We start from the raw sequence: 24,691 nt of genomic DNA, 5'->3' as shown, positions 1-24,691 counted from the left end.
GTTGCATATACCAACACAAACAACAACACCACGAAATGCCAAGGAGATCTCCAAACACCATGAAAGGCCAAGATCTCCAAACAACAGCACAAAAGGCCAAGGAGATCTCCAAACAACACCACGAAAGGCCAAGGAGATCTCCAAACAATACCACGAAAGGCCAAGGAGATCTCCAAACCACATATATAAAATAAAATAAAAATAAAATATATATATATATATATATATCCCAATCTCTGATGATCCCCCAGAGCACTATCAAATCCATTATCATCAAGTGGAAAGAATATGGTACCACAACAAACCTGTCAAGAGAGGGCGCCTACCAAAACTCTCAGGCAGGGCAATGAGGGCATCAATCAGAGAGGCATCACAGAGACCAAAGGTAACCCTGAAGGAGCTGCAGAGTTCCCAAGCAGAGACTGGAGCATCTGTCCATATGACCACAATAAGCCGTACACTCCTTTATGGAACAGTGAGCAGAAAAAAGCCTTTACTTACACACAAAAATTGTAAGGCTCATTTTGAGTTTGCCAAAAGACATGTGGGAGACTCCCCAAATGTATGGAGGAAGGTGCTGTGGTCAGAGGAGACCAAAATTGAACTTTTTGGCCACTGAGGTAAATGCTATGTCTGGCGCCAAACCAACACCCCTCATCGCCCCAAGAACACCATCCCCACAGTGAAACATGGTTGTGGCAGCAGCATTATGCTGTGGTGATGTTTTTCAGCAGCAGGGACAGGGAAAATGGTCTGAGTTGGATGGAAGATTGATGATGTGAAATACAGGGATATTCTGGAGCAAAACCTGTTTCAGTCTGTCAGTGATTTCAGACTGGGACGGAGGTTCACCTTCCAACAAAACAATGACCCAAAGCAAAATGCTAAAGCAACACTCGAGTGGTGTAAGGGGAAACGTGTATATGTTCTGGAGTGACCGAGTCACAGCCCAGACCTTAATCCAATGGAGAATCTGTGGTCAGACATGAAGATTGCTGTTCACCAGAGGAAACCATCTAATCTGAAGGAGTTGGAGCAGTTTTGCCTTGACCAATGGGCAAAAATCCCAGCGGTAAGATGTGGAAAGCTCATAGAGACTTATTCAAAATGATTTGCAGCTGTAATTGCAGCAAAAGGAGGCTCTACAAAGTACTGACTTTAGGGGGGTGATTAGTTATGCACACTGAAGTTTTGTTATTTCGTCCTATTCGTTGTTTGCTTCACAATAAAAAGAAAACCAAATGTTAACAGTTTTCGGCATGCTCTTTACATGAACTGATGCAAATCCTAAAAAAAACAGTGAAATTCGAGGTTGTGAAGTGGCAAAACATGAAAAATGCTAAGGGGGTTGAATACTTTCACAAGCCATTTTATACAGTGGGTACGGAAAGTATTTAGACCCCTTTAAATTTTTCACTCTTTGTTTCATTGCAGCCATTTGGTAAATTCTAAAAAGTTCATTTTTTTTTCTCAGTAAAGTACACTCTACATCCCATCTTGACTGAAAAAAACAAATGTAGAAATTTTTGCAAATTTATTAAAAAAGAAAAACTGAAATATCACATGGTCATAAGTATTCAGACCCTTTGCTCAGTATTGAGTAGAAGCCCCCTTTTGAGCTAGTACAGCCATGAGTCTTCTTGGGAATGATGCAACAAGTTTTTCACACCTGGATTTGGGAATCCTCTGCCATTCTTCCTTGCAGATCCTCTTCAGTTCCGTCAGGTTGGATGGTGAACGTTGATGGACAGCCATTTTCAGGTCTCTCCGGAGATGCTCAATTGGGTTTAGGTCAGGGCTCTGGCTGGGCCAGTCAAGAACGGTCACAGAGTTGTTCTGAAGCCACTCCTTTGCTATTTTAGCTGTGTGCTTAGGGTCATTGTCTTGTTGGAAGGTGAACCTTCAGCCAAGTCTGAGGTCCAGAGCACTCTGGAAGAGGTTTTCATCCAGGATATCTCTGTACTTGGCCGCATTCATGTTTCCTTCAATTGCAACCAGTCATCCTGTACCTGCAGCTGAAAAACACCCCCATAGCATGATGCTGCCACCACCATGTTTCACTGTTGGGATAGTATTGGGCAGGTGATGAGCAGTGCCTGGTTTTCTCCACATATACTCCTTAGAATTATCACCAAAAAGTTCTATCTGCATCTCATCAGACCAGAGAATCTTATTTCTCATAGTCTGGGAGTTCTTCATGTGTTTTTGAGCAAACTCTATGCGAGCTTTCATATGTCTTGCACTGAGGAAAGGCTTCCGTCGGACCACTCTGCCATAAAGGCTGTAACATACCTGGCGGCGTCCTTGCATAGTGGTCCATCTCCCACTGTGCAAGAGCGCTCACTTGATCTCCAGTCCGGTTTGCTAGCCTGGCTTCCCTCCATGCTGTCTGCTTGCCTCTGCTTCTGCTGCTTAAGGGCGGCGCCCGATCGCTTCCTGTTTCTTGTACCTGCTGCGGGCACACCCCTTGTGCGTCCTCAGGCTATTGCTGTCTGTCACCTGGTATTTAACCCAGCTGCTCCAATGAATCCCTGCCTGAGCATTGTCTTTCATTCAGTGTGCTCTTTCACTCTGAACGTGCCAGGTCCCTTTCTGTGTTTGCTTGCCTGCCTTTCCTGGAGGCTGTATTTCCAGGCCTGTCTGAACACGCTCCTAGCCTGTTCGTTCCGCCTTCTAGGGGCCGCATGCCTAGACCCGCTCCTGTATCTTGTCTGTCCTGTCTGAACACGCTCCTAGCCTGTTCCTCCCGCCTTCTAGGGGCTGCATACCTAGACCCGCTCCTGTATCTTGCTACTGTGTCTGTTCTTGTCTGTATACTCTTTTAGCCTGTTTCCTGTGTCTGTACCTTTCCTTTTTCTGCAGAGTCTGAACTCGTACCTAACTCCTGCTCGTTGTCACTGTACTTCCGTTTGTGAGTTTGTGGTCCACTCGCTACTTCTTTGCAAGTACCCTGTGGGTATCTGGTTCTGCCTTTCCCTTCCTGTCTGTTCCGTGTGAACAGAGCCCTGTCCCCCCTGCTCTGCCTTGCTCACCGCTCCGGCAGTTCTAGCCTGCTCTGCCTTGCTCACCGCTCCGGCGGTTCTAGCCTGCTCTGCCTTGCTCACCGCTCCAGTGGTTCTAGCCTGCTCTGCCTTTGCTCACCGCTCCGGCGGTTCTGGCCTGCTCTGACCCTTTGCTCACTGCTCCGGCAGTCTTGCTCCGCTCTGACCCTTTGCTCACTGCTCCGGCAGTTTTGCTCCGCTCTGACCCTTTGCTCACTGCTCCGGCAGTCTTGCTCCGCTCTGACCCTTTGCTCACTGCTCCGGCAGTCTTGCTCCGCTCTGACCCTTTGCTCACTGCTCCGGCAGTCTTGCTCCGCTCTGACCCTTTGCTCACTGCTCCGGCAGTCTTGCTCCGCTCTGACCCTTTGCTCACTGCTCCGGCAGTCTCGCTCTGCTCTGACTCTTTGCTCACTTCTCCGGCAGTGTCGCTCCGCTCTTACCCTTTGCTCACTGCTCTGACAGTCTCGCTCCGCTCTGACCCTTTGCTCACTGCTCCGGCAGTCTCTCTCTGCTCTGACTACTCTTGCTCACCGCTCCAGGCGGCCTCGTCCTGCTCTACTCTCGCTCACCGCTCCAGGCGGCCTCGTCCTGCTCTACTCTCGCTCACCGCTCCAGGCGGCCTCGTCCTGCTCTACTCTCGCTCACCGCTCCAGGCGGCCTCGTCCTGCTCTACTCTCGCTCACCGCTCCAGGCGGCCTCGTCCTGCTCTACTCTCGCTCACCGCTCCAGGCGGCCTCGTCCTGCTCTTCTCTCGCTCACCGCTCCAGGCGGCCTCGTCCTGCTCTACTCTCGCTCACCGCTCCAGGCGGCCTCGTCCTGCTCTACTCTCGCTCACCGCTCCAGGCGGCCTCGTCCTGCTCTACTCTCGCTCACCGCTCCAGGCGGCCTCGTCCTGCTCTACTCTCGCTCACCGCTCCTGGCGGTCTTGTCTTGCCCTGCTCTCGCTCACCACTCTGGGCGGCCTTACTCTGCTGTGTTTGTCTGCCACATCTGTGGTTCTGTTCCTGAGTCCCAGTGTGTACTGGGTCCTATCCCGCCTGTGTTCCTACCTGCTAGTGCCTCCCTGTCTGCACTCTAGCCGTGCTTGCCTGTACCCCCCTGCCTGCATACCCGCCTGCCTGCATACCAGTCGTGCCTGCCTATACCCACCAGTCTGTGTGCCAGCCTAACCTGTCTGTTCCTGTATTCCCCTGTGTGGGTCAACAGCCGTGTCCGGGGTCTGTCCTGGAGTAGCACCTGGTCCCTCTGCTCGGTTCCTCCTTGGTGCACTGGCGTCGTATGCCGTCGTGCGACCCTGGTCGGATCGGGTGAATACCTAGTTACGCCCCTCCAGGCAATCACTCTCCGGCACGGTCCAGTGGAATCACACGCACACGCCGCTCAGCCCGGGCGTGTGCATTACAGCATGCTCAGGCCATGGTTCCCGTTGAGCCCCACGGCCTTCGCTCTCTGAGACGTTTTCCAGCGAATACCTGCATTTAAAATAAATAAATTTAAAAAAAAAACAAAAAAAACCCCAATTTTTTCTTTAGCTGAGTTCCAGGCGAAGTTCACAACCGTCCAGATGGATCTATCAGCACTCGTTCCTGCGGATTCGCCACGGTACTTTGGGGACCCAAAACAAAGTCGTGCATTTGTGGAGCAATGCATGCTACACTTCAAGGCCTACCCTCTCTATTTTCCTTCCGATTGGGCTAAAGTGGCCTTTTTGATTGACTACCTAGCGGGTGATGCCTTGAAATGGGTCACCCCCCTATGGGAAGCATGGGATCCTGTCGTCCTTGACCTGCAGGCCTTCCTGGTGGCCTTTCGTATGGTCTTCGAGGACCCTAACCCTGAAGCCCCTGCTGAAGCTTCACTTCCCAATATCCCGGAGCAGCCCCGACGGGTAATGTGTGTGGGTAGCGCACTAGTCCTCCTGCCCGAAGAGACTACTGCCCACCCAGAATCCACACAGGATGGCTACACTCTCCGGAATACTTCTCACGACCTCAAGAGGCAGTCCAGACGTGCTAGGCGTAGAGGCAAGCAGTCACGTCTGGGTCTGTCCTCCCAAAGACCTCCTGAACCCTTCGGGGTGCTACCTGATGACAAATGGAGAGAGACTTCCCTACACCCGGTACCCGATACTTCGTCCGCTCCGTCCTGTGAGCCTGACAATGGGTACCTCAAAGCGGTAGTTAACCCCGAGTCTCTACACCCCTCCGACCAGGCGGAGGACCTCCAGTTGTCTCCAGAACCCTTCGGGGTGCTACCTGGTAGCAAATGGACAGAGTCTTCCCGATACTCTGTACCTGATACCTTGCCCGCTTCGTCCAGTGAGTCCGACCTAGTGTACTCCGAAGCAGAGGTTATCCCCGAGTCTCTACACCCCTTCGACCAGGCGGAGGACCTCCAGTTGTCTCCTGAACCCTTCGGGGTGCTACCTGATAGCGAATGGACAGAGACTCTCCTATACTCGGTACCTGATACCTCGGCCGCTTCTTCCAGTGAGTCCGACCTAGTGTACTCCGAAGCAGAGGTTATCCCCGAGTCTCTACACCCCTCCGACCAGGCGGAGGACCTCCAGTTGTCTCCTGAACCCTTCGGGGTGCTACCTGATAGCGAATGGACAGAGACTCTCCTATACTCGGTACCTGATACCTCGCCCGCTTCTTCCAGTGAGTCCAACCTAGTGTACTCCGAAGCAGAGGTTAACCCCGAGTCTCTGCACTCTTCCGACCCGGCGGAGGACCCCCAGTTGTTTCCTGAATCCTCCGGGGTACCACCTGATAACAAAGGGACAGTGACTTTTCTACACCTTGTACCTGATACCTCGCCCATTTCATCCTGTGAGCTTGACAAGATGTACCCCAAAGCAGAGGTTACCCCCGAGTCTCTGCACCCCTCCAACCCGGCGGAGGGCTTCCAGTTGTCTCCTGAACCCTCTGGGGTGCTACCTGATAATAAGTGGAGAGAGACTTCCTTGTGTGCTGTTCCTGGTACTCCACCCATTTCGTCTGTTGCTGAGGATGGCTGGATAGGAGGTAGCATCCTAGCTACCCAGAGGAGACCAGTTTTTCCTGTGGACAGTGGAAGTGATCTCCTTGAAGTGAAGGATTGGCCCTCGAATTCCCTGCGGAACATTCTGGCAGGCCTGAAGAAGAGGGGGCGTAAGGGGGGGGGTACTGTAACATACCTGGCGGCGTCCTTGCATAGTGGTCCATCTCCCACTGTGCAAGAGCGCGCACTTGATCTCCAGTCCAGTCTGCTAGCCTGGCTTCCCTCCATGCTGTCTGCTTGCCTCTGCTTCTGCTGCTTAAGGGCAGCGCCCGTCACATCCTGTTTCTTGTACCTGCTGCGGGCACACCCCTTGTGCGTCCTCAGACTATTGCTGTCTGTCACCTGGTATTTAACCCAGCTGCTCCAATGAATCCCTGCCTGAGCATTGTGTTTCATTCAGTGTGCTCTTTCACTCTGAATGTTCCAGGTCCCTTTCTGTGTTTGCTTGTCTGCCTTTCCTGGAGGCTGTATTTCCAGGCCTGTCTGAACACGCTCCTAGCCTGTTCGTTCCGCCTTCTAGGGGCCGCATACCTAGACCCCCTCCTGTATCTTGTCTGTCCTGTCTGAACACGTTCCTAACCTGTTCCTCCCACCTTCTAGGGGCTGCATACCTAGACCCGCTCCTATATCTTGCTACTGTGTCTGTTCTTGTCTGTATACTCTTCTAGCCTGTTTCCTGTGTCTGTACCTTTCCTTTTTCTGCAGAGTCTGAACTCGTACCTAACTCCTGCTCGTTGTCACTGTACTTCCGTTTGTGCGTTTGTGGTCCACTCGCTACTTCTCTGCAAGTACCCTGTGGGTATCTGGTTCTGCCTTTCTCTTCCTGTCTGTTCCATGTGAACAGAGCCCTGTCCCCCCTGCTCTGCCTTGCTCACCGCTCCGGCGGTTCTAGTCTGCTCTGCCTTGCTCACCGCTCCGGCCATTCTAGCCTGCTCTGTCTTGCTCACCGCTCCGGCGGTTCTAGCCTGCTCTGCCTTGCTCACCGCTCCGGCGGTTCTAGCCTGCTCTGCCTTTGCTCACCGCTCCGGCGGTTCTGGCCTGCTCTGACCCTTTGCTCACTGCTCCGGCAGTCTTGCTCCGCTCTGACCCTTTGCTCGCTGCTCCGGCAGTCTTGCTCCGCTCTGACCCTTTGCTCACTGCTCCGGCAGTCTTGCTCCACTCTGATCCTTTGCTCACTGCTCCAGCAGTCTTGCTCCGCTCTGACCCTTTACTCACTGCTCCGGAAGTCTTGCTCCGCTCTGACCCTTTGCTCACTGCTCCGGCAGTCTCGCTCCGCTCTGACTCTTTGCTCACTGCTCCGGCAGTCTCGCTCCGCTCTTACCCTTTGCTCACTGCTCCGGCAGTCTCGCTCTGCTCTGACCCGTTGCTCACTGCTACGGCAGTCTCGCTCTGCTCTGACTACTCTTGTTCACAGCTCCAGGCGGCCTCGTCCTGCTCTACTCTCGCTCACCGCTCCAGGCGGCCTCGTCCTGCTCTACTCTCGCTCACCGCTCCAGGCGGCCTCGTCCTGCTCTACTCTCGCTCACCGCTCCAGGCGGCCTCGTCCTGCTCTACTCTCGCTCACCGCTCCAGACGGCCTCGTCCTGCTCTACTCTCGCTCACCGCTCCAGGCGGCCTCGTCCTGCTCTTCTCTCGCTCACCACTCCAGGCGGCCTCGTCCTGCTCTACTCTCGTTCACCGCTCCTGGTGGTCTCGTCTTGCCCTGCTCTCGCTCACCACTCTGGGCGGCCTTACTCTGCTGTGTTTGTCCGCCACATCTGTGGTTCTGTTCCTGAGTCCCAGTGTGTACTGGGTCCTATCCCGCCTGTGTTCCTACCGGCTAGTGCCTCCCTGTCAGCACTCTAGCCGTGCTTGCCTGTACCCCCCTGCCTGCATACCCGCCTGCCTGCATACCAGTTGTGCCTGCCTATACCCACCAGTCTGTGTGCCAGCCTAACCTGTCTGTTCCTGTATTCCCCTGTGTGGGTCAACAGCCGTGTCCGGGGTCTGTCCTGGAGTAGCACCTGGTCCCTCTGCTCGGTTCCTCCTTGGTGCACTGGCGTCGTATGCCGTCGTGCGACCCTGGTCGGATCGGGTGAATACCTAGTTACGCCCCTCCAGGCATTCACTCTCCGGCACGGTCCAGTGGAATCACACGCACACGCCGCTCAGCCCGGGCGTGTGCATTACAAAGGCCTGACTGGTGGGGGGCTACAGTGATAGTTGACTATGTGGAACTTTCTCCCATCTCCCTACTGCATCTCTGGAGCTCAGCCACAGTGATCTTGGGCTTCTTCTTTACCTCTCTCACCAAGGTTCTTCTCCCACGATTGCTCAGTTTGGCTGGATGGCCAGGTCTAGGAAGACTTCTGGTGGTCCCAAAATTCTTCCATTTAAGGATTATGGAGGCCACTGTGCTCTTAGGAACTTTGAGTAATACAGAAATCCTTTTATAACCTTGGCCAGATCTGTGCCTTGCCACAATTCTGTCTCTGAGCTCCTTGGGCAGTTCCTTTGAGCTCATGATTCTCATTTGGTCTGACATGCACTGTGAGCTGTGAGCTCTTATATAGACAGGTGTGTGCCTTTCCAAATCAAGTCCTATCAGTTTAATTAAACACAGCTGGACTCCAATGAAGGAGTAGAACCATCTCAAGGAGGATCACAAGGAAATGGACAGCATGTTTTTTTCCAGTCAAGATGGGGTGCAGAGTGTACTTTTATGAGAAAAAAAATTAACATTTTAGAATTTACCAAATGGCTGCAATGAAACAAAGAGTGAAAAATTTAAAGGGGTCTGAATACTTTCCGTACCCACTGTATGTATATCCCTCATCCTGGTATATATACCCCCATCCTGGTATATATATGCCCCACCCTGGTATATATATCCCCCACCCTGGTATATATATCCAGCATCCTAGTATATATGTTCCCCATCCTGGTATATATATCCTTCATCCTGGTATATATATATATCCTTCATCCTGGTATATATATCCCCCATCCTGGTATATATATCCCCCATCCTGGTATATGTATGTATATCCTTCATCCTGGTATATATAGCCCTCATCCTAGTATATATATCCCCCATCCTGGTATATATATGATCCACCCTGGTACAGTTGAAACCAGAAGTTTACATACACTATATAAAAAGACACATATTCATGTTTTTCTCAATATCTTACATAAAATCAGAATAAACCTTTCCCGTTTTAGGTCAATTAGGATTACCATAATGTTCAATATTTGCCAAATGCCAGAATAATGAGAGAGAGAGAATATTTTAAGGCATTTTTATTACTTACTGCAAAGTCAAAAGTTTACATACACTGAGATTACTATGCCCTTAAACAATTCTGGACTGCCCATATGACGATGTAATGTGTTTGGAAGCTTCTGATTTTTGGCAACATCTGAGTTAATGAGAGACACACTTGTGGATGTATTTTAATGCACACCTGAAACACACTGATTCTTTGTGTAGCATCATGGGAAAGTCTAAAGAAATCAGCCAAGATATCAGGCAGAGAATTGTGGACTTGCACAAGTCTGGCTCATCCTTGGGTACAATTTCAAGATACCTGAATGTGCCTCGTTCATCTGTACAAACAATTATACACAAGTACAAACAAGATGGGAATGTCCAGCCATCATACCGCTCAGGAAGGAGACGAGTTCTGTGTCACAGAGGTGAAGGTGCTTTGGTCCGACATGTGCATATCAACCCCAGGACAAAAGCAAAAGACCTTGTGAAGATGATGGCGGAAGCTGGTAAGATTGTATCAATATCCACAGTGAAACGAGTACTGTATCAACATGAGCTGAAAGGCCACTCCGCCAGGAAGAAGCCATTACTCCAAAAGAAACATAAAAAAGCCAGATTAATGTTTGCAAAGGCGCACAGGAACAAATACCTTAATTTTTGGAGACATGTCCTGTGGTCTGATGAAACTAAAATTGAACTTTTTGGGCATAATGACCATCGTTACGTTTGGAGGAAAAAGGGAGAAGCTTGGAAGCCTAAGAACACCATCCCAACTGTGAAACACGGGGGTGGTAGCATCATGTTGTGGGGTTGTTTTTCTGCAGGAGGGACTTGTGCACTTCACAAAATAGATGGCATCATGAGAAAAGAAGATTATGTGGCAATACTGAAGCAACATCTGAAGACATCAGTCAAGAAGTTAAAGCTTGGGGGGAAATGGATCTTCCAAATGGACAATGACCCGAAGCATACTGCCAAAATGGTAACAAAGTGGCTTAAGGATAACAAAGCCCATGTTTTGGAGTGGCCATCACAAAGCCCTGATCTCAATCCTATTGAAAATTTATGGCCAAAGCTGAAAAGGCTGCAAGCGCCAAGCAAGGCGACCTACAAACCTGGATCAGTTACACCAGTTTTATCAGGAGGAATGGGCCCAAATTCCGACCAACTATTGTGAGAAGCTTGTGGAAGGATATCCCAAACGTCTGACCCAAGTCATTCAGTTTAAGGGCATTGGGACCAAATACTAATGAAATGTATGTAAACTTCTGACTTTACAGTAAGTAATAAAAATACCTTAAAACATTCTATCTCTCTCATTATTCTGGCATTTGGCAAATATCCTAATCATTAATCCTAATTGACCTAAAATGGGAAAGGTTTATTCATGTCAGTTATTGAGAAAAACATGGAGATGTGTCTATTTGTACAGTGTATGGAAACTTCTGGTTTCAACTGTATATATATCCCCCATCCTGGTATATATCCCCCATCCGGGTATATATATTCCGGTATATATATCCCCCATCCTGGTATATATATCCCCCATCCTGGTATATATCCCCTTCCTGGTATATATCCCCCATCCGGGTATATATATCCCCCATCCTGGTATATATATCCCCCATCCTGGTATATATCCCCATCCTGGTATATACCCCCCATCCTGGTATATATATCCCCCATCCGGGTATATATATCCCCCATCCTGGTATATATCCCCTTCCTGGTATATATCCCCCATCCTGGTATATATATCCCCCATCCGGGTATATATATCCCCCATCCTGGTATATATATCCCCCATCCTGGTATATATCCCCCATCCTGGTATATATATCCCCCATCCGGGTATATATATCCCCCATCCTGGTATATATATCCCCCATCCTGGTATATATCCCCATCCTGGTATATACCCCCCATCCTGGTATATATATCCCCCATCCTGGTATATATCCCCCATCCTGGTATATATATCCCCCATCCTGGTATATATATCGGCCTCCCTGCTATATGTCCTCCGTTCTGTCGCTGTTCTTTAATGAACAGAAAAAAATAAACCATTCTACTCACCTTCCCTCCCCTCCCCCGCCGTGCTATGGCCTCTTCTGATGCTAGGAGCTGACTTCAGCGTGCAAGAGACAGGAGGGCATGATGTCACTGCCATGCGCCCACTGTCACCTGCTCGCCGACGTCAGCGGCTGGTCTCTGATTGGCCGGCAGTGTGCATTGTTGTGCACGGACCTGACGGGTCTCTGCACCACAATACCCTTCATCGTGCGTACGAGGACGTACAGACAGCTGAAGTATTTGCTGGCGTCAGCGGGCCGCTCACCGCACGTGCCCGGGCGCGACCTCGATCGTTACCTCGATAGATAATAAATAATAGATACATAATAGATCAACTGAAACACAAAGTATACTAAAAGCTGCAGAAGTTTTCATTTTACAATTAAAATAAAATGAATAAAAATAAGATAGATGACAGGATGACAGATAAACAAGCTCAGGCTCCGGTTGCTATGGAAACAAGGCTGGAGGACCGCAGCTAGAACAAGGTGGTATTGTCTTTCCAGGCTTCACCTCTCTGGTTTCTGTCACGTGATATTGTTTATGACATTTTTTTTTTTTTTTTTTAAACCCAGCTTTACTTCAACTAATCTAAGAAGCAAGTACGGCAGCCGCAGAGGATCACACACCGTACAACATGGCGGCGCACCTGAAGAAACGCGTTTATGAAGAGTTCACTAAAGTGGTTCAGGTGAGAGATTAATGTCGCGCGGTGACGTCACCCGGGTCCTGTGCTCCGGCGATGGGTGCGGTCACTGTCCTCCGCCAGGGGGCTTCACTGCACCCGTCTGTGGTGGCAGGAAAGTCCGGGGATCGGGCTGCGGCCTTCTGGGCCAGTACAGGACCTAGTGTATAGCAGTAGATAGAGGTGACGATATACTCAGACGGTGGCAGCCCAGGACTGCTGTTAACCGTGCTGGGACTTGTAGTTCCATAACAGCTGGTGACTCCTCCATTACAGGAGCAGAAGTCCCCAATAAATGTCCATTTGCTGTCCATTAGTCCCTGTCATGTGTATAATATTTTTTTCTAGGCATCTTGAATAAAAGTGATTGCTCCCTGTTATCAGCCATTTTTTCCTCTGGGAGCTAGAACTTTCCGTTTGGGCTGGAGTGACCTGAATTTGTGTAGGATCAGTGGCCCAAAGGCCTTTAACCCTTTCAGTATTGCCCTTCGGTGCCCACTTTGATGCCCATTTTGTGGCAGTTTTATAACTTTTGTAGCAGCTTTTAATCTTATTCACATTCAGGGCCCCTCGCTGCATTGTGTTTTATTATTGTATTTTTTTTTGTCTTTATATTTGTAAGAAGAAAAAAAAAGAAATTGCTGAACAAGAAACCAACTTCAGCATCGTCCTTTTTTCCCCCATTTTAAAATAAGTCAGTCTCTGAAAATAGCGACGTAAACCAAATTTTTCTTTTTTTTTTTTTCTTTACAAAGTTCTGAGTTTTTTGAGTCACTAACGTAGAAAAAAGTTGTAGAAAGTTATAACTATATAAGTTTGTCAGTACATTATATGGTGACATTAAAAAAAAAAAAAAAAAAAAAAAAAAAAATACCTCGTCCTGCAAGAAACAAGACCTCCTAGACGGAGGGGAGACAGAAATAAAAAGTTTCTGGCTCTTTGAAAAAGGGAGAAAATATTAAAATGCACATCCCAAAACCGCCTGCATCCTTAAGGGCTTGTTGTTTTTTTTACTTGTAGTCATGTGTTTTTGAAGTTGGATTTCATTATAAATTCTGTATCGCAAACACAGGGAGAACATCCTTGCAGATGTCGTCCTTGATGGGATTTGAATCCAGGACCCATTTGCTACAAGGGTGCAGTGTTAATCACTGAGCCACCATTACTTTAGTCTTATTGATGTGACTTTTCTGCTTCTGTACAGCAGCAACCGATAGAAGATCTCTCAGCCAAGAAACTGCGTCTGACCAAACCCAGCAAGTCGGCCGCTCTGCACATCGACCTGTGCAAGGCGACATCACCGGCGGATGCCCTGCAGTATCTCCTGCAATTCGCACGCAAACCCGTGGAGTCAGAGAGCGTGGAAGGGGTGGTCCGCATCCTGCTGGAGCATTACTACAAGGTAAGGCCCCTGCATACAGTGCCTACAAGGTAGAGACCCCCCTCCCCTGCATACAGTGCCTACAAGGTAGAGACCCCCCACCCCTGCATACAGTGCCTACAAGGTAGAGGCCCCCACCCCTGCATACAGTGCCTACAAGGTAGAGGCCCCCACCCCTGCATACAGTGCCTACAAGGTAGAGGCCCCCACCCCCGCATACAGTGCCTACAAGGTAGAGGCCCCCACCCCTGCATACAGTGCCTACAAGGTAGAGGCCCCCACCCCTGCATACAGTGCCTACAAGGTAGAGGCCCCCACCCCTGCATACAGTGCCTACAAGGTAGAGGCCCCCACCCCTGCATACAGTGCCTACAAGATGGGGGGGGGTGGGGGCCCGGGGGGGGGGGCCCCCCGCACACACTGACAAGGTGCACACACTGACAAAGGTAGAGGCCTCCCCCCCGCATACAGTGGCTACAAGGTAGAGGCCCCCCCGCATACAGTGACTACAAGGTAGAGGCCCCCCTCCCCGCATACAGTGACTATTAGGTAGAGGCCCCCCCCCCCGCATACAGTGACTACAAGGTAGAGGCCCCCCTCCCTGCATACAGTGACTATTAGGTAGAGGCCCCCCCCCCCCGCATACAGTGACTACAAGGTAGAGGGCCCCCTCCCCGCATACAGTGACTATTAGGTAGAGCCCCCCCCGCATACAGTGACTACAAGGTAGAGGCCCCATCCCCGCATACAGTGACTACAAGGTAGAGGCTCCCTCCCTCCCGCATACAGTGACTACAAGGTAGAGGCTCCCTCCCCCCCGCATACAGTGACTACAAGGTAGAGGCCCCCCCCCCGCATACAGTGGCTACAAGGTAGAGGCCCCCCCGCATACAGTGACTACAAGGTAGAGGCCCCCCTCCCCGCATACAGTGACTATTAGGTAGAGGCCCCCCCCCCGCATACAGTGACTACAAGGTAGAGGGCCCCCTCCCCGCATACAGTGACTATTAGGTAGAGCCCCCCCCCACATACAGTGACTACAAGGTAGAGGCCCCATCCCCGCATACAGTGACTACAAGGTAGAGGCTCCCTCCCTCCCGCATACAGTGACTACAAGGTAGAGGCTCCCTCCCCCCCGCATACAGTGACTACAAGGTAGAGGCCCTCCCCTCCGCCTACAGTGACTACAAGGTAGAGGCCCTCCCCTCCGCCTACAGTGACTACAAGGTAGAGGCCCTCCCCTCCGCCTACAGTGACTACAAGGTAGAGGCCCTCCCCTCCGCCTACAGTGACTACAAGGTAGAGGCCTCCCCTCCGCATACAGTGACTACAAGGTTGAGGCTCCCACCAACCCCCACATACAGTGACGCATATTGCTTGTCACCCAGCTTTCCCGGGATCAGATATAACTGCGTTGTCTCAGTAGAATTTTTAGAGATTGTACAGAATTCTCTTTTCTTTGTGTTCCCAGGAGAATGAGACGTCTGTGAGGCTGAAGATCGCCTCTCTGCTGGGTTTGCTGTGTAAGACGTCAGGGTTCTGTCCGGACTCCATAGTGGATGATGTGATTGGTACTCTTCAGAATGAAAGTAAGAGCCCCCTGCTGTCATACTGAGGATGGAAGAATGTCCCTGTAATACACCCCTCTGGTGACACATGCCCCCTGTACTCCTTCCTGCCTCCACCACTAGGGGCGCTCACTGCGTGGGGACCTCACAGTGGCCATGGAAATAATACTGGAATATCTGTCTGCTGTGAGCTCCCTCTAGTGGTGGCTGCAGGCGTTCCTCTTTGTGAAGTAGTAGCAGGGGATTTGGATCTTTTATATGACAAAAATAGAGCATTAAAGGTTTATTATGAAACCAGAATTGGGAACGTAATATTAATTTGCATCCATCTGACGCTTTGCATATATCTCTGGTTTCTTTGTAGAGTCTCATCAGGTCCTGGCGCAACTCCTGGACACTCTACTAGAGATTGGAATCAAGCTTGTGGACAATGCGCCAATCCGCATGAGGCTGGTGGACGTGGCATACAAGGTAACGACTAAAAATGTAGCACATGCTCAGAAGCAGCAGCAGTATTGAGCAGTGTAGATGTGAATCCATCTCTGGGGGATAGATGAGCTAAAACACTAACTAGAAAGTAGACTTTAATAGGCAGTGTTTGATGAAACGACACTAATCGTTTAGTTATCCTTTCCACTCAGTATCTGTCGGACACATCGCACGGCGTCAGGAACAAGTGTCTGCAGCTTCTCGGCTGCCTCGGAGCCGTCGATAAGACCCCATCCAAAGATCCGGATGGAGCGGTCGCCAAAGACGTGCAGAAGATCATCGGCGAATATTTCAACGACCAGGACCCCCGTGTCAGGACGGCTGCTATAAAAGCCATGGTGAGCTGCTCTGTGTCTCTGGGAGGTCGCCCACATTTAGGAGTTGTGATGTCGGGGAGGAAGACTTCCATAACCTTGAGGAAAGTCGGATTTGCGACAGCTTTCTAAGGCCTTGTGCACACTGAGTTTTTGGTGCAAACTTCAAATCCTCCCACAAATCTCAAAAATGTTGTGTCTTCTCTCAACACTTTTTTTTACCACCTCAAATAACACCTCCATGTTCAAATGTCCTAAGATACAGTCATGTAAGAGGATTGCACAGTTGTTCACACCTTGTGTTTCTTCTTAGTTGCAGCTGCACGAGAGAGGCCTGAAGCTGCAGCAAGTCCTGTACAGCCAGGTACCGTACCCTATTGGACACTATTAGGGAATTGCTATTCGAGCAATTTCCCCGCTTGTGTAGCGCAGGATTTTGCGCCGTGTAAGATTACCAATATTTTATTTCTTTTCCCGGCGCAGGCCTGTAAGCTGCTGACCGACGACTACGAGCAGGTGCGCAGCGCAGCCGTGGAGCTGGTCTGGGTCCTGAGTCAGCTATATCCAGAAAGGTAAGTGTAGAGCGTGCTTCCTCCAGTAGGGGGCGTCCTGCACAGAAGCGAGCGTAACCTCTCCGCCCGTTCTTTCCCCCGCGCGGACCGCTCCGCCCGTTCTTTCCCCCGCGCGGACCGCTCCGCCCGTTCTTTCCCCCGCGCTGACCGCCGTTCTTGCTTTTTTTTTTTTTCAGCATCGTTCCCATCCCGTCCTCCAACGAGGAGATCCGCCTGGTGGACGAAGCCTTCGGGAAGGTTTGTCACATGGTCAGCGATGGATCCTGGATGGTCAGAGTTCAGGCCTGCAAACTGCTGGTAAGTCGTGAGCGTTCAAAGTGTTAAACACTTGGTTCAGCTCCCCTTGCTGGCACAGTGCCAAACACAGATTTATTTTTTTTAAACAGTGCCACCGTAATCCAGAGGCCGTGTCTAGTATTGCAGTCAATTCAATTGAATGCAAGTTTTAGTGCGAATTAAAGTGGCCATGTTTTTTGTGTAATCTTGCATCAGACCAAGTATAGAAGCTGATCGCCTGTGTTATATTGTCTTCTAGGGATCCATGCAGCAGGTTAGTCCCCACTTTTTGGAGCAGACCCTGGATAAGAAGCTCATGTCGGATCTGAGGGTAAGCGCATGGGGGCTGGTGTGATTCTCTGGATTTTACTTTGTCCCCTAGAATCTCCTGCTGCTGCAGCGCCTCTTATCTGGTGCAGGAAGTATCTTATTTGGTATAGGAAGTAATGATATCCCGTCCATCAGTCATGTGATCACTGCTGCCAATCCCTGGCCTCGGGTGACGTTTGCAGCCAATCCCTGGCCTCAGGGGTGATGATTGCATGTACAGCCCGTGACCGCTGAGGCCAATGATTGTCAGCAGCGGTCAGATGTCTGATTGACACATCAGATCAGGGCACTCTGCATCTTCTCTACCAGGAGGTCTCCTAATATTTAGGATATCCCAGATTACCGTCTGGTTCTGGTAATAGTAGAGAGCCTCTGGATCATCGGATGCCGGATTAAAGGACCTTACTGAGATTTTATATTTGGAGTCCGGTCTGTAGCTTTCACGTGACCTTGGTTTCTTTTTCTGCCGCCTTCTCATTGTCACACAGCGAAAAAGAACCGCTCACGAACGGGCGAAAGAGCTTTACAGCTCCGGAGAGTTCTCCAGTGGCAGAAAATGGGGGGACGACGCCCCCCGGGAGGAACTGGACACCGAAGCTGTGAACCTGATAGAGTCCGGGGCGTGCGGAGCGTTCGTGCATGGTCTGGAGGATGAGATGTACGGTAAGGAGGACTGATGACTAATGTGCAATTATAACGCTGTCCACCGGAGGCGCTAACTCACCAGGGTTATAGGGCGCTGCACCTTTTAAAAAAAAAAAAAGTCCAATGTCTCCAGCTCTGCTGACTACTGACTGTTTCCTTCAGAGGTGAGGATCGCGGCGGTGGAATCCCTGTGCCTCTTGGCTCGCTCCTCTCGCCCCTTTGCGGAGAAGTGTTTAGATTTCCTGGTGGACATGTTCAACGACGAGATAGAAGAAGTGCGGCTGCAGTCCATTCACACCATGCGCAAGATCTCCGACAACATCACCCTCCGCGAGGATCAGCTGGACACCATCTTGGCCGTGCTGGAGGTGAAATCTGCGGGGTCGTCACAGCGGCAGATTGAGTTTAGCGGGTTTGCTTAATTTCCAAAATTTGAAGAATTCGCACTAAAATATGAAAGTGCGGATAAAGTTCATATAGAGTTATAGTCTGGCGCCACCTGGTGTTCAAAGCGTATAGCAATGTGCACGTCCATTGAACGAGACGGTCACGTGCTTAGATCTGTGTATGATGATCCACTGTGGAGCAGCCAGCCAGGCGCCTTCTTGAAGAACCCCTCCGCCGCCATCTTGGTCCTCTGTTAAAGCCCATGTGTAATACGAGTTCCATAGGAGAACTGTGATTTTTTTTTTTTTTTTTTTTTTTTTTGCTATATACTTCAATAGAGCTTTATTATGCTTTGCTGTGATATAGTATAAGCAATCAAACCATCGCAGGTTCAAGTCCCTAAAGGGGACTGAAAAAAATAAAGGAGGGAAAAAAAAGTTAAAAAAACAACTGCGTAAATCTACCCCACTGTCCCCATTCAAAAATAAAGAAATTAAATATTGTAAAATATATATATTTATATATATATATATATATATAATTAATATCTGGTATTGTCATGTCCCAAAAAAAAAAAATCTGATTTCTGGAAATATAAAAGTATTTAATCTGTATGTTACACACTGAAATAAAAAAAAAAAAAGTGGCCTAATAAATATAATATATATCAAAATTATATTTTTACCCAAATTGGTATCAATAAACACACCAGTTCAGGATGCAAAAAAAAAACAAGGCGCTGCCGTACAATTCACAGAAAAGAGGAAAAAGTTGCAACAAAAACTAATTTTTTAACTGCTAAAGTAAAAAAAAAAACATAACATTTTCCATCATCGTGCTGATCTGCAGGAAATAAACGAAAGCACAAAAATGAAAAGTTTGGCTGCGAAGCAGGTGCCGTTCTTCTACGGTCCGCATGTCGCATTGTCGCCCGGACAGAGGCTCATATTTAGTTCTTCTACCTCTGCTCCGGCTCTTGATGCTTTTTATTAGCAGTGTGAACTCGGGCCACATCAGCAGACGGCGTCCCATCTGGGTTGGACACTGGGTGACTTTCTCTCGGTACCATGTGTCTCCTTGTGTCTCCTCTAGGACTCCTCCCGGGACATTCGAGAGGCTTTACATGAACTTCTCTGCTGTGCAAACGTCTCTACAAAGGAGTGCATCCACCTCGCCCTGGTAGAGCTTCTCAAGAACCTCTCCAAGTACCCGACAGACCGGGACTCCATCTGGAAGCAAGTATCGCACGTCTGACGCTTCTCATCCACATTCAGAATCATTATGGGATGTTGCTTTTCCTTAAAGCAATGTCCCATAATGTAGAAGGTCTGCAAAACCGGCACCAAAGAACGATTCCGGTCTTATAACGTGAAGGCATAATCAGTGGGGTCCGCCGATCCTGAGAGTAGAGGGGTGCGGGGCTGATTCAGGGAGAGACAAAAGAGCAAAACAAATAGGTCTTCATTCATTTACAGCAAACGGAGATAATGAAAGAATATTGCAAAGTAAATTGTACATTTTTTTTTTTCTATTCTTCTCATCCTTCAGATGTTTGAAGTTCCTGGGCAGCCGACACCCCACGCTGGTCCTGTCGCTGGTCCCGGAGCTCCTGAGCACACACCCGTTCTTCGATACGCCCGAGCCCGACATGGACGATCCAGCATGTATCCATTGTGTGCGCTGCTCCCCAATGGGGTATAATTTGTAGAGTACATTATGTGGGCTGCACGTGTTAATCACTGAATTCGGGTTTTTTCGTTCTGCCCCGTTGCCCTCTTTCCCACCCATATTAGTCTTGCTCCAACTTTTGGGCGATCACTTTTTTACTTTAGGGGTCGTTATCTCTGCACAACCTTAACTGTCTGCATCAGACATTGCGGTTTTGGTTTTGATTTTCAACGCAGCAAAGACCTGCCCCACCATGCCAGCGCTGTTCTCCGACCACACCTTCCGCCACTATGCCTACCTGCGGGACAGCCTCTCTCACCTGGTCCCGGCTCTGACGGTAAGTCGTCTCCGGTATATGATCGCAGCTGGTCGGGTCGGGTATTTCTAGGGCCAAAGAGGACAGAAAAGTCCGCCTGTCTTCCATCTTTTGTTGGCTGGCGCCGCGGAGGAGCAGGCTGGGTGCCCCAATGTCAGACCAAGAATCTTCTTTCTTCCAGGCTGCACAGTGGAGGAAGTGCCTTCATTTACTGGATACACAGAGTTCACTCTGTACTGTGTATACAGGAAGGCAGGGATGGTAGTAATAAACCATCTCTGCCTTCTCTGTGGGGAGTCTGGCTGTGTCTGACTCTGCAGGGGACGTTGTAAATTGTCCTTGTAGAATCACGCAGCTCATCCAGACCTGTGCCACTCTCTAGGAAACCTCCGCTCACCCGATTCCATCTTCTCGCTCCCACAGCTGCCCGGAGTGAATTGGTCCTGGATCCCGGACCTGGAGCGTCAATCGACCCCGGAGGACCCATCCCAGCAGTTTCTGCAGAACAGTCTGGAGAGAGTCCACAACCTGCAAAATCTGGACATCCAAGGGACGCAGCAACTCCTGGAGTTCACCATCCGGTAAGTGACTGCCACGTGTCACGGGTCGAGTGTAGTGGAGAACGTGGGTTCACATATTATCAATTCTCCTCCTCCAGGGACCTGCAGAGGATCGGCGAGCTGCAGTCCGAGCTGGCCGGCATGGCGGATTTCTCGGCTGCCTACCTGCGCTGTCACTTGCTGCTCATCAAGGTTCGTCCTGTTGTCTTTATTCACGCACCCCGACATCTAATAATGCAGACTATCTGGTAATCCGGCACCTCATATAATCCATAATTGTACCGTTCAGGAAATGTAACTTTCTTCCTGTGACTTCCAGGCCCTGAATGAGAAGTTATGGAGTCTGGCAGCGCCCCTTTATGTAAAGCAGAACTCCCTGGCGGCTGCGGCCGTCAAACAGGTAAATTATCCGTAATTCCGTCACCCTGATTACCTCTCAGGTGTCTGGCGAGCGGCTCCTCATGGCGGGTTTTCTCGTCTTTTTTTTTTTTTTTTTGCTCCAGATCTTGGAAGAAACCTACAAGATGGAGTTCATGTACAGCGGTCTGGAGAACCGGCAGGTGGCCATCATTCATCACATGAGGCTGCAGGCGAACGCCCTCCAGCTCCTTATAACGGCGCGGACCACCAAAGGGTGAGTGACCCGGAAGTCGGTGACCCGTTCCGGGCCCACAGGTACAAGACACGGCTCTGACAACTCCTGTAATCAGCCCTGCGGCTGGGTGCAAAGATTTATTTTTTTATTTTTTTTTTTAGCCAGAGGCATTAAATAAGGTTTCTATTCATTTACAGCAAGCAGAGATCCTGAAAATGTAAGAAATTGACGCTGAAAATGCAAAATTGTGTAATTTCACTAATATTTCCCCAGGGAGGAGCCGCTGTTCAGCATGTGCAAGCAGTTCCTGGAGGAGGTGGATTTCTTCCAGAGGTGAGGTTCCAGCCTTACACAGCTGAGGCTTTGCTACCGTCGTATCTAGTTTATTAAAGGCACAAAACGTTAATCCACCACCTACTTGTATCTGGTTTCCGTCCTCGCAGATGCTTCATCTCGGAGCTCCCCCACATGCAGGACAGTTTTGTGGACAAACTGCTGGATCTGATGCCTCGATTGGTGAACTCCAAACCCCTGGAGATGGTGAAGATCCTGCAGACGTCCCTGCGGCAAAGCAGCTTCCTGCGGCTGACTCTACCTGAGCAGGTGAGACCGTGGCCACCGGGATGTATATATGTGCCGGATCCATCACATCACACCGTATAGGGGCATAGATATAGAGGGAGCAAAGGTAGCGGCCACACCTGAGCCTCCCACATCTGTACAAGGGGTGCAATACACTGACAGCAATCCGGCATATTATCTACAGGGGTAATGATGAATTATTGGAGGGTGATGTACACAGATAATCTACATAAAAAGATGAGAAACTGTGTACATACATTACTTATCCTGTATTATATTCCAGAGCTGCACTCACTATTCTGCTGGTGCAGTCACTGTGTACATACATTACTTATCCTGTATTATACTCCAGAGCTGCATTCACTATTCTGCTGGTGCAGTCACTGTGTACATACATTACATTACTGATTCTGTACTGATCCTGAGTTACATCCTGTATTATACTCCAGAGCTGCACTCACTATTCTGCTGGTGCAGTCACTGTGTACATACATTACTTATCCTGTATTATACTCCAGAGCTGCACTCACTATTCTGCTGGTGCAGTCACTGTGTACATACATTACTTATCCTGTATTATACTCCAGAGCTGCATTCACTATTCTGCTGGTGCAGTCACTGTGTACATACATTACTGATCCTGTACTGATCCTGAGTTACATCCTGTATTATACCCCAGAGCTGCACTCACTATTCTGCTGGTGCAGTCACTGTGTACATACATTATATTACTGATCCTGTACTGATCCTGAGTTACATCCTGTATTATACTCCAGAGCTGCACTCACTATTCTGCTGGTACAGTCACTGTGTACATACATTACTTATCCTGTATTATACTCCAGAGCTGCACTCACTATTCTGCTGGTGCAGTCACTGTGTACATACATTACTTATCCTGTATTATACTCCAGAGCTGCATTCACTATTCTGCTGGTGCAGTCACTGTGTACATACATTACTGATCCTGTACTGATCCTGAGTTACATCCTGTATTATACCCCAGAGCTGCACTCACTATTCTGCTGGTGCAGTCACTGTGTACATACATTATATTACTGATCCTGTACTGATCCTGAGTTACATCCTGTATTATACTCCAGAGCTGCACTCACTATTCTGCTGGTACAGTCACTGTGTACATACATTACATTACTGATCCTGAGTTACATCCTGTATTATCCTCCAGAGCTGCACTCACTATTCTGCTGGTGCAGTCACAGTGTACATACATTACATTACTGATCCTGAGTTACATCCTGTATTATACTCCAGAGCTGCACTCACTATTCTGCTGGTGCAGTCACTGTGTACAGTTTTGTTACTTTGCAGATTCACAGATCCTCGGCGCACATTATTGAGCCGGCCGCAGAGTCTGACAACCCGATCCGGTTCACCTCCGGTTTAGTGGTAGCTCTGGATGTTGACGCTACGTTGGAGCACGTTCAGGACCCGCAGAGCGCTGTGAAGGTCCAGGTACGTGCAGATATAAAGAGAACATGCGGATGTAGCAGAGCCGGCACGGTCCATTCATTGTGGTTCCCAGATGTGTCCGTAATGCAATGCACAAGACTGCAGCCCTCAGCCCGGCTCTGCTACATCTCAGCCCCCTCAGACGGCATACACTGGGTGGCATCATGTGCTGGTGTAATTACTGCCCGTTATCCGCCGTCTCCCCCCAGGTTGTGTATCCAGATGGGCAGGTTCAGATAATTCACCCTAAGCCGGCAGACTTCCGCCACCCCGGCCCGGGACGACATCGGCTGATCACACAGGTCTACCTGTCACACACGGCCTGGACGGGTAAGATGCAGGGTCAGAAGTGGGGGAAGGGATGTGACAACTGCTCCTAGAGTCACTTCTCAAAGCAAAGCTGCAGTATAAAGCATGGGGGAGGGAAAAAGCAGCAGTTTGAGTTCAGACTTTGTTAGTGATGATGACCGCAATAAACCAACCTTCTGGTTATTTCTACAGAGCCCTGTCAGATCGAAGTCAGCCTCCTGCTCGCCTACAGCTCCAGCAGCAGCAAAGTGTTACCCCGCTCCGCCAGAGCCCCCTGGGGGGAGAGCACGGACCCCCTGCCCGAGAGCAGCATCGAGGGCACGCTGCCCTTCAGCAAACCCGTCAAAGTCTTCCTGATGCCCAAACCTGCGAGACGGTGACACCCCAAAGAGTGGCGAGGTGGCTTCCAGGGGGACAAATGGGGGGCACGGACTATCTGGGAGGGGTGTCAAGACCTAAACGATGTGACAGGAGGGAGGAGAGGGGTCCTGGCTCCGGCCCCTATGCGATCAACCCAAACTAACAATCATCATGCAAACATGGTTCTTTCTGCCAAGGTTGGGATGTCAGTAGGTGCCGGATTATTGGACTTTTTGGATTACAGGAATTTTGTCTTCGCAGTGGGAATAGAGCGGCTCGTCGTCATCTTCTTGTCGTGAGGATTTATGAGATGATTTTGTACAGATCGGCGACTTTTTTGTGTTTTTTTTTTTAGTAAAATGATTATTTATTTCCTTGTTTCGCTCTTTATGCCGAGACGGCGACTTCTCCCCAAATCATCCTACCTAGTGGGAAGAAGGAGACAAGCGGCTGCCAGACGACCCCCGACGCCGCTTATCTCCCAGTCATTGTACAGATGGGATCACTGCTGTTCCAGCAGCTGCAGATAGGGGGCGCCATAGAGGCCTGGCAGCCGCTCACCTCCATATAAATAATACACGCTAATTTCCCGACAGTCGACATGACTGTCAGGGCGGCCGCACCACACCCCAAACTCCGGCGCTCCCACCATTACGTGTGCCAGGTATCTGCTTCATTGAAAGTGAATGGTGCAGAGCTGCAGTACCACACACGGCCTGTAGGCAGGGATGGTGCTATTTTTTCCAAATCAATGGACAATTCCTTTTAATAA

General features: G+C 49.7%; 1 protein-coding gene across 2 annotated transcripts; it reads left to right on the top strand.

The window, feature by feature from the left end:
• Window positions 1–11,965: 11,965 nt before the first annotated feature.
• On the top strand, window positions 11,966–24,289 carry INTS4 (integrator complex subunit 4). Of its 2 annotated transcripts, none has more exons than XM_073661680.1 (23): window positions 11,966–12,100; window positions 13,299–13,496; window positions 14,947–15,064; window positions 15,408–15,514; window positions 15,685–15,870; window positions 16,160–16,210; window positions 16,330–16,418; window positions 16,595–16,715; window positions 16,954–17,025; window positions 17,513–17,687; window positions 17,832–18,037; window positions 19,149–19,291; window positions 19,605–19,720; window positions 19,928–20,061; window positions 20,464–20,621; window positions 20,699–20,792; window positions 20,920–21,000; window positions 21,104–21,234; window positions 21,469–21,528; window positions 21,639–21,798; window positions 23,110–23,253; window positions 23,460–23,580; window positions 23,752–24,289. In XM_073661680.1, the coding sequence occupies exons 1-23, from the start codon at window positions 12,047–12,049 to the stop codon at window positions 23,937–23,939; spliced, it is 2,907 nt and encodes a 968-aa protein (XP_073517781.1). In that variant the 5' UTR covers window positions 11,966–12,046; the 3' UTR covers window positions 23,940–24,289. The 2 variants fall into 2 exon arrangements, with proteins under 2 accessions (XP_073517781.1, XP_073517782.1); XM_073661681.1 differs by having other exon boundaries at window positions 11,974–12,100; window positions 13,302–13,496.
• The last annotated feature ends 402 nt before the right edge of the window (window positions 24,290–24,691 follow it).

Source organism: Phyllobates terribilis, unplaced genomic scaffold (genome assembly GCF_046119375.1).
Source record: "Phyllobates terribilis strain yellow unplaced genomic scaffold, ASM4611937v1 Scaffold_2__4_contigs__length_985480577, whole genome shotgun sequence".
In the NCBI taxonomy this organism is placed as follows: Eukaryota; Metazoa; Chordata; class Amphibia; order Anura; family Dendrobatidae; genus Phyllobates; species Phyllobates terribilis.
This window is presented reverse-complemented; position numbering and strand designations above follow the sequence as displayed.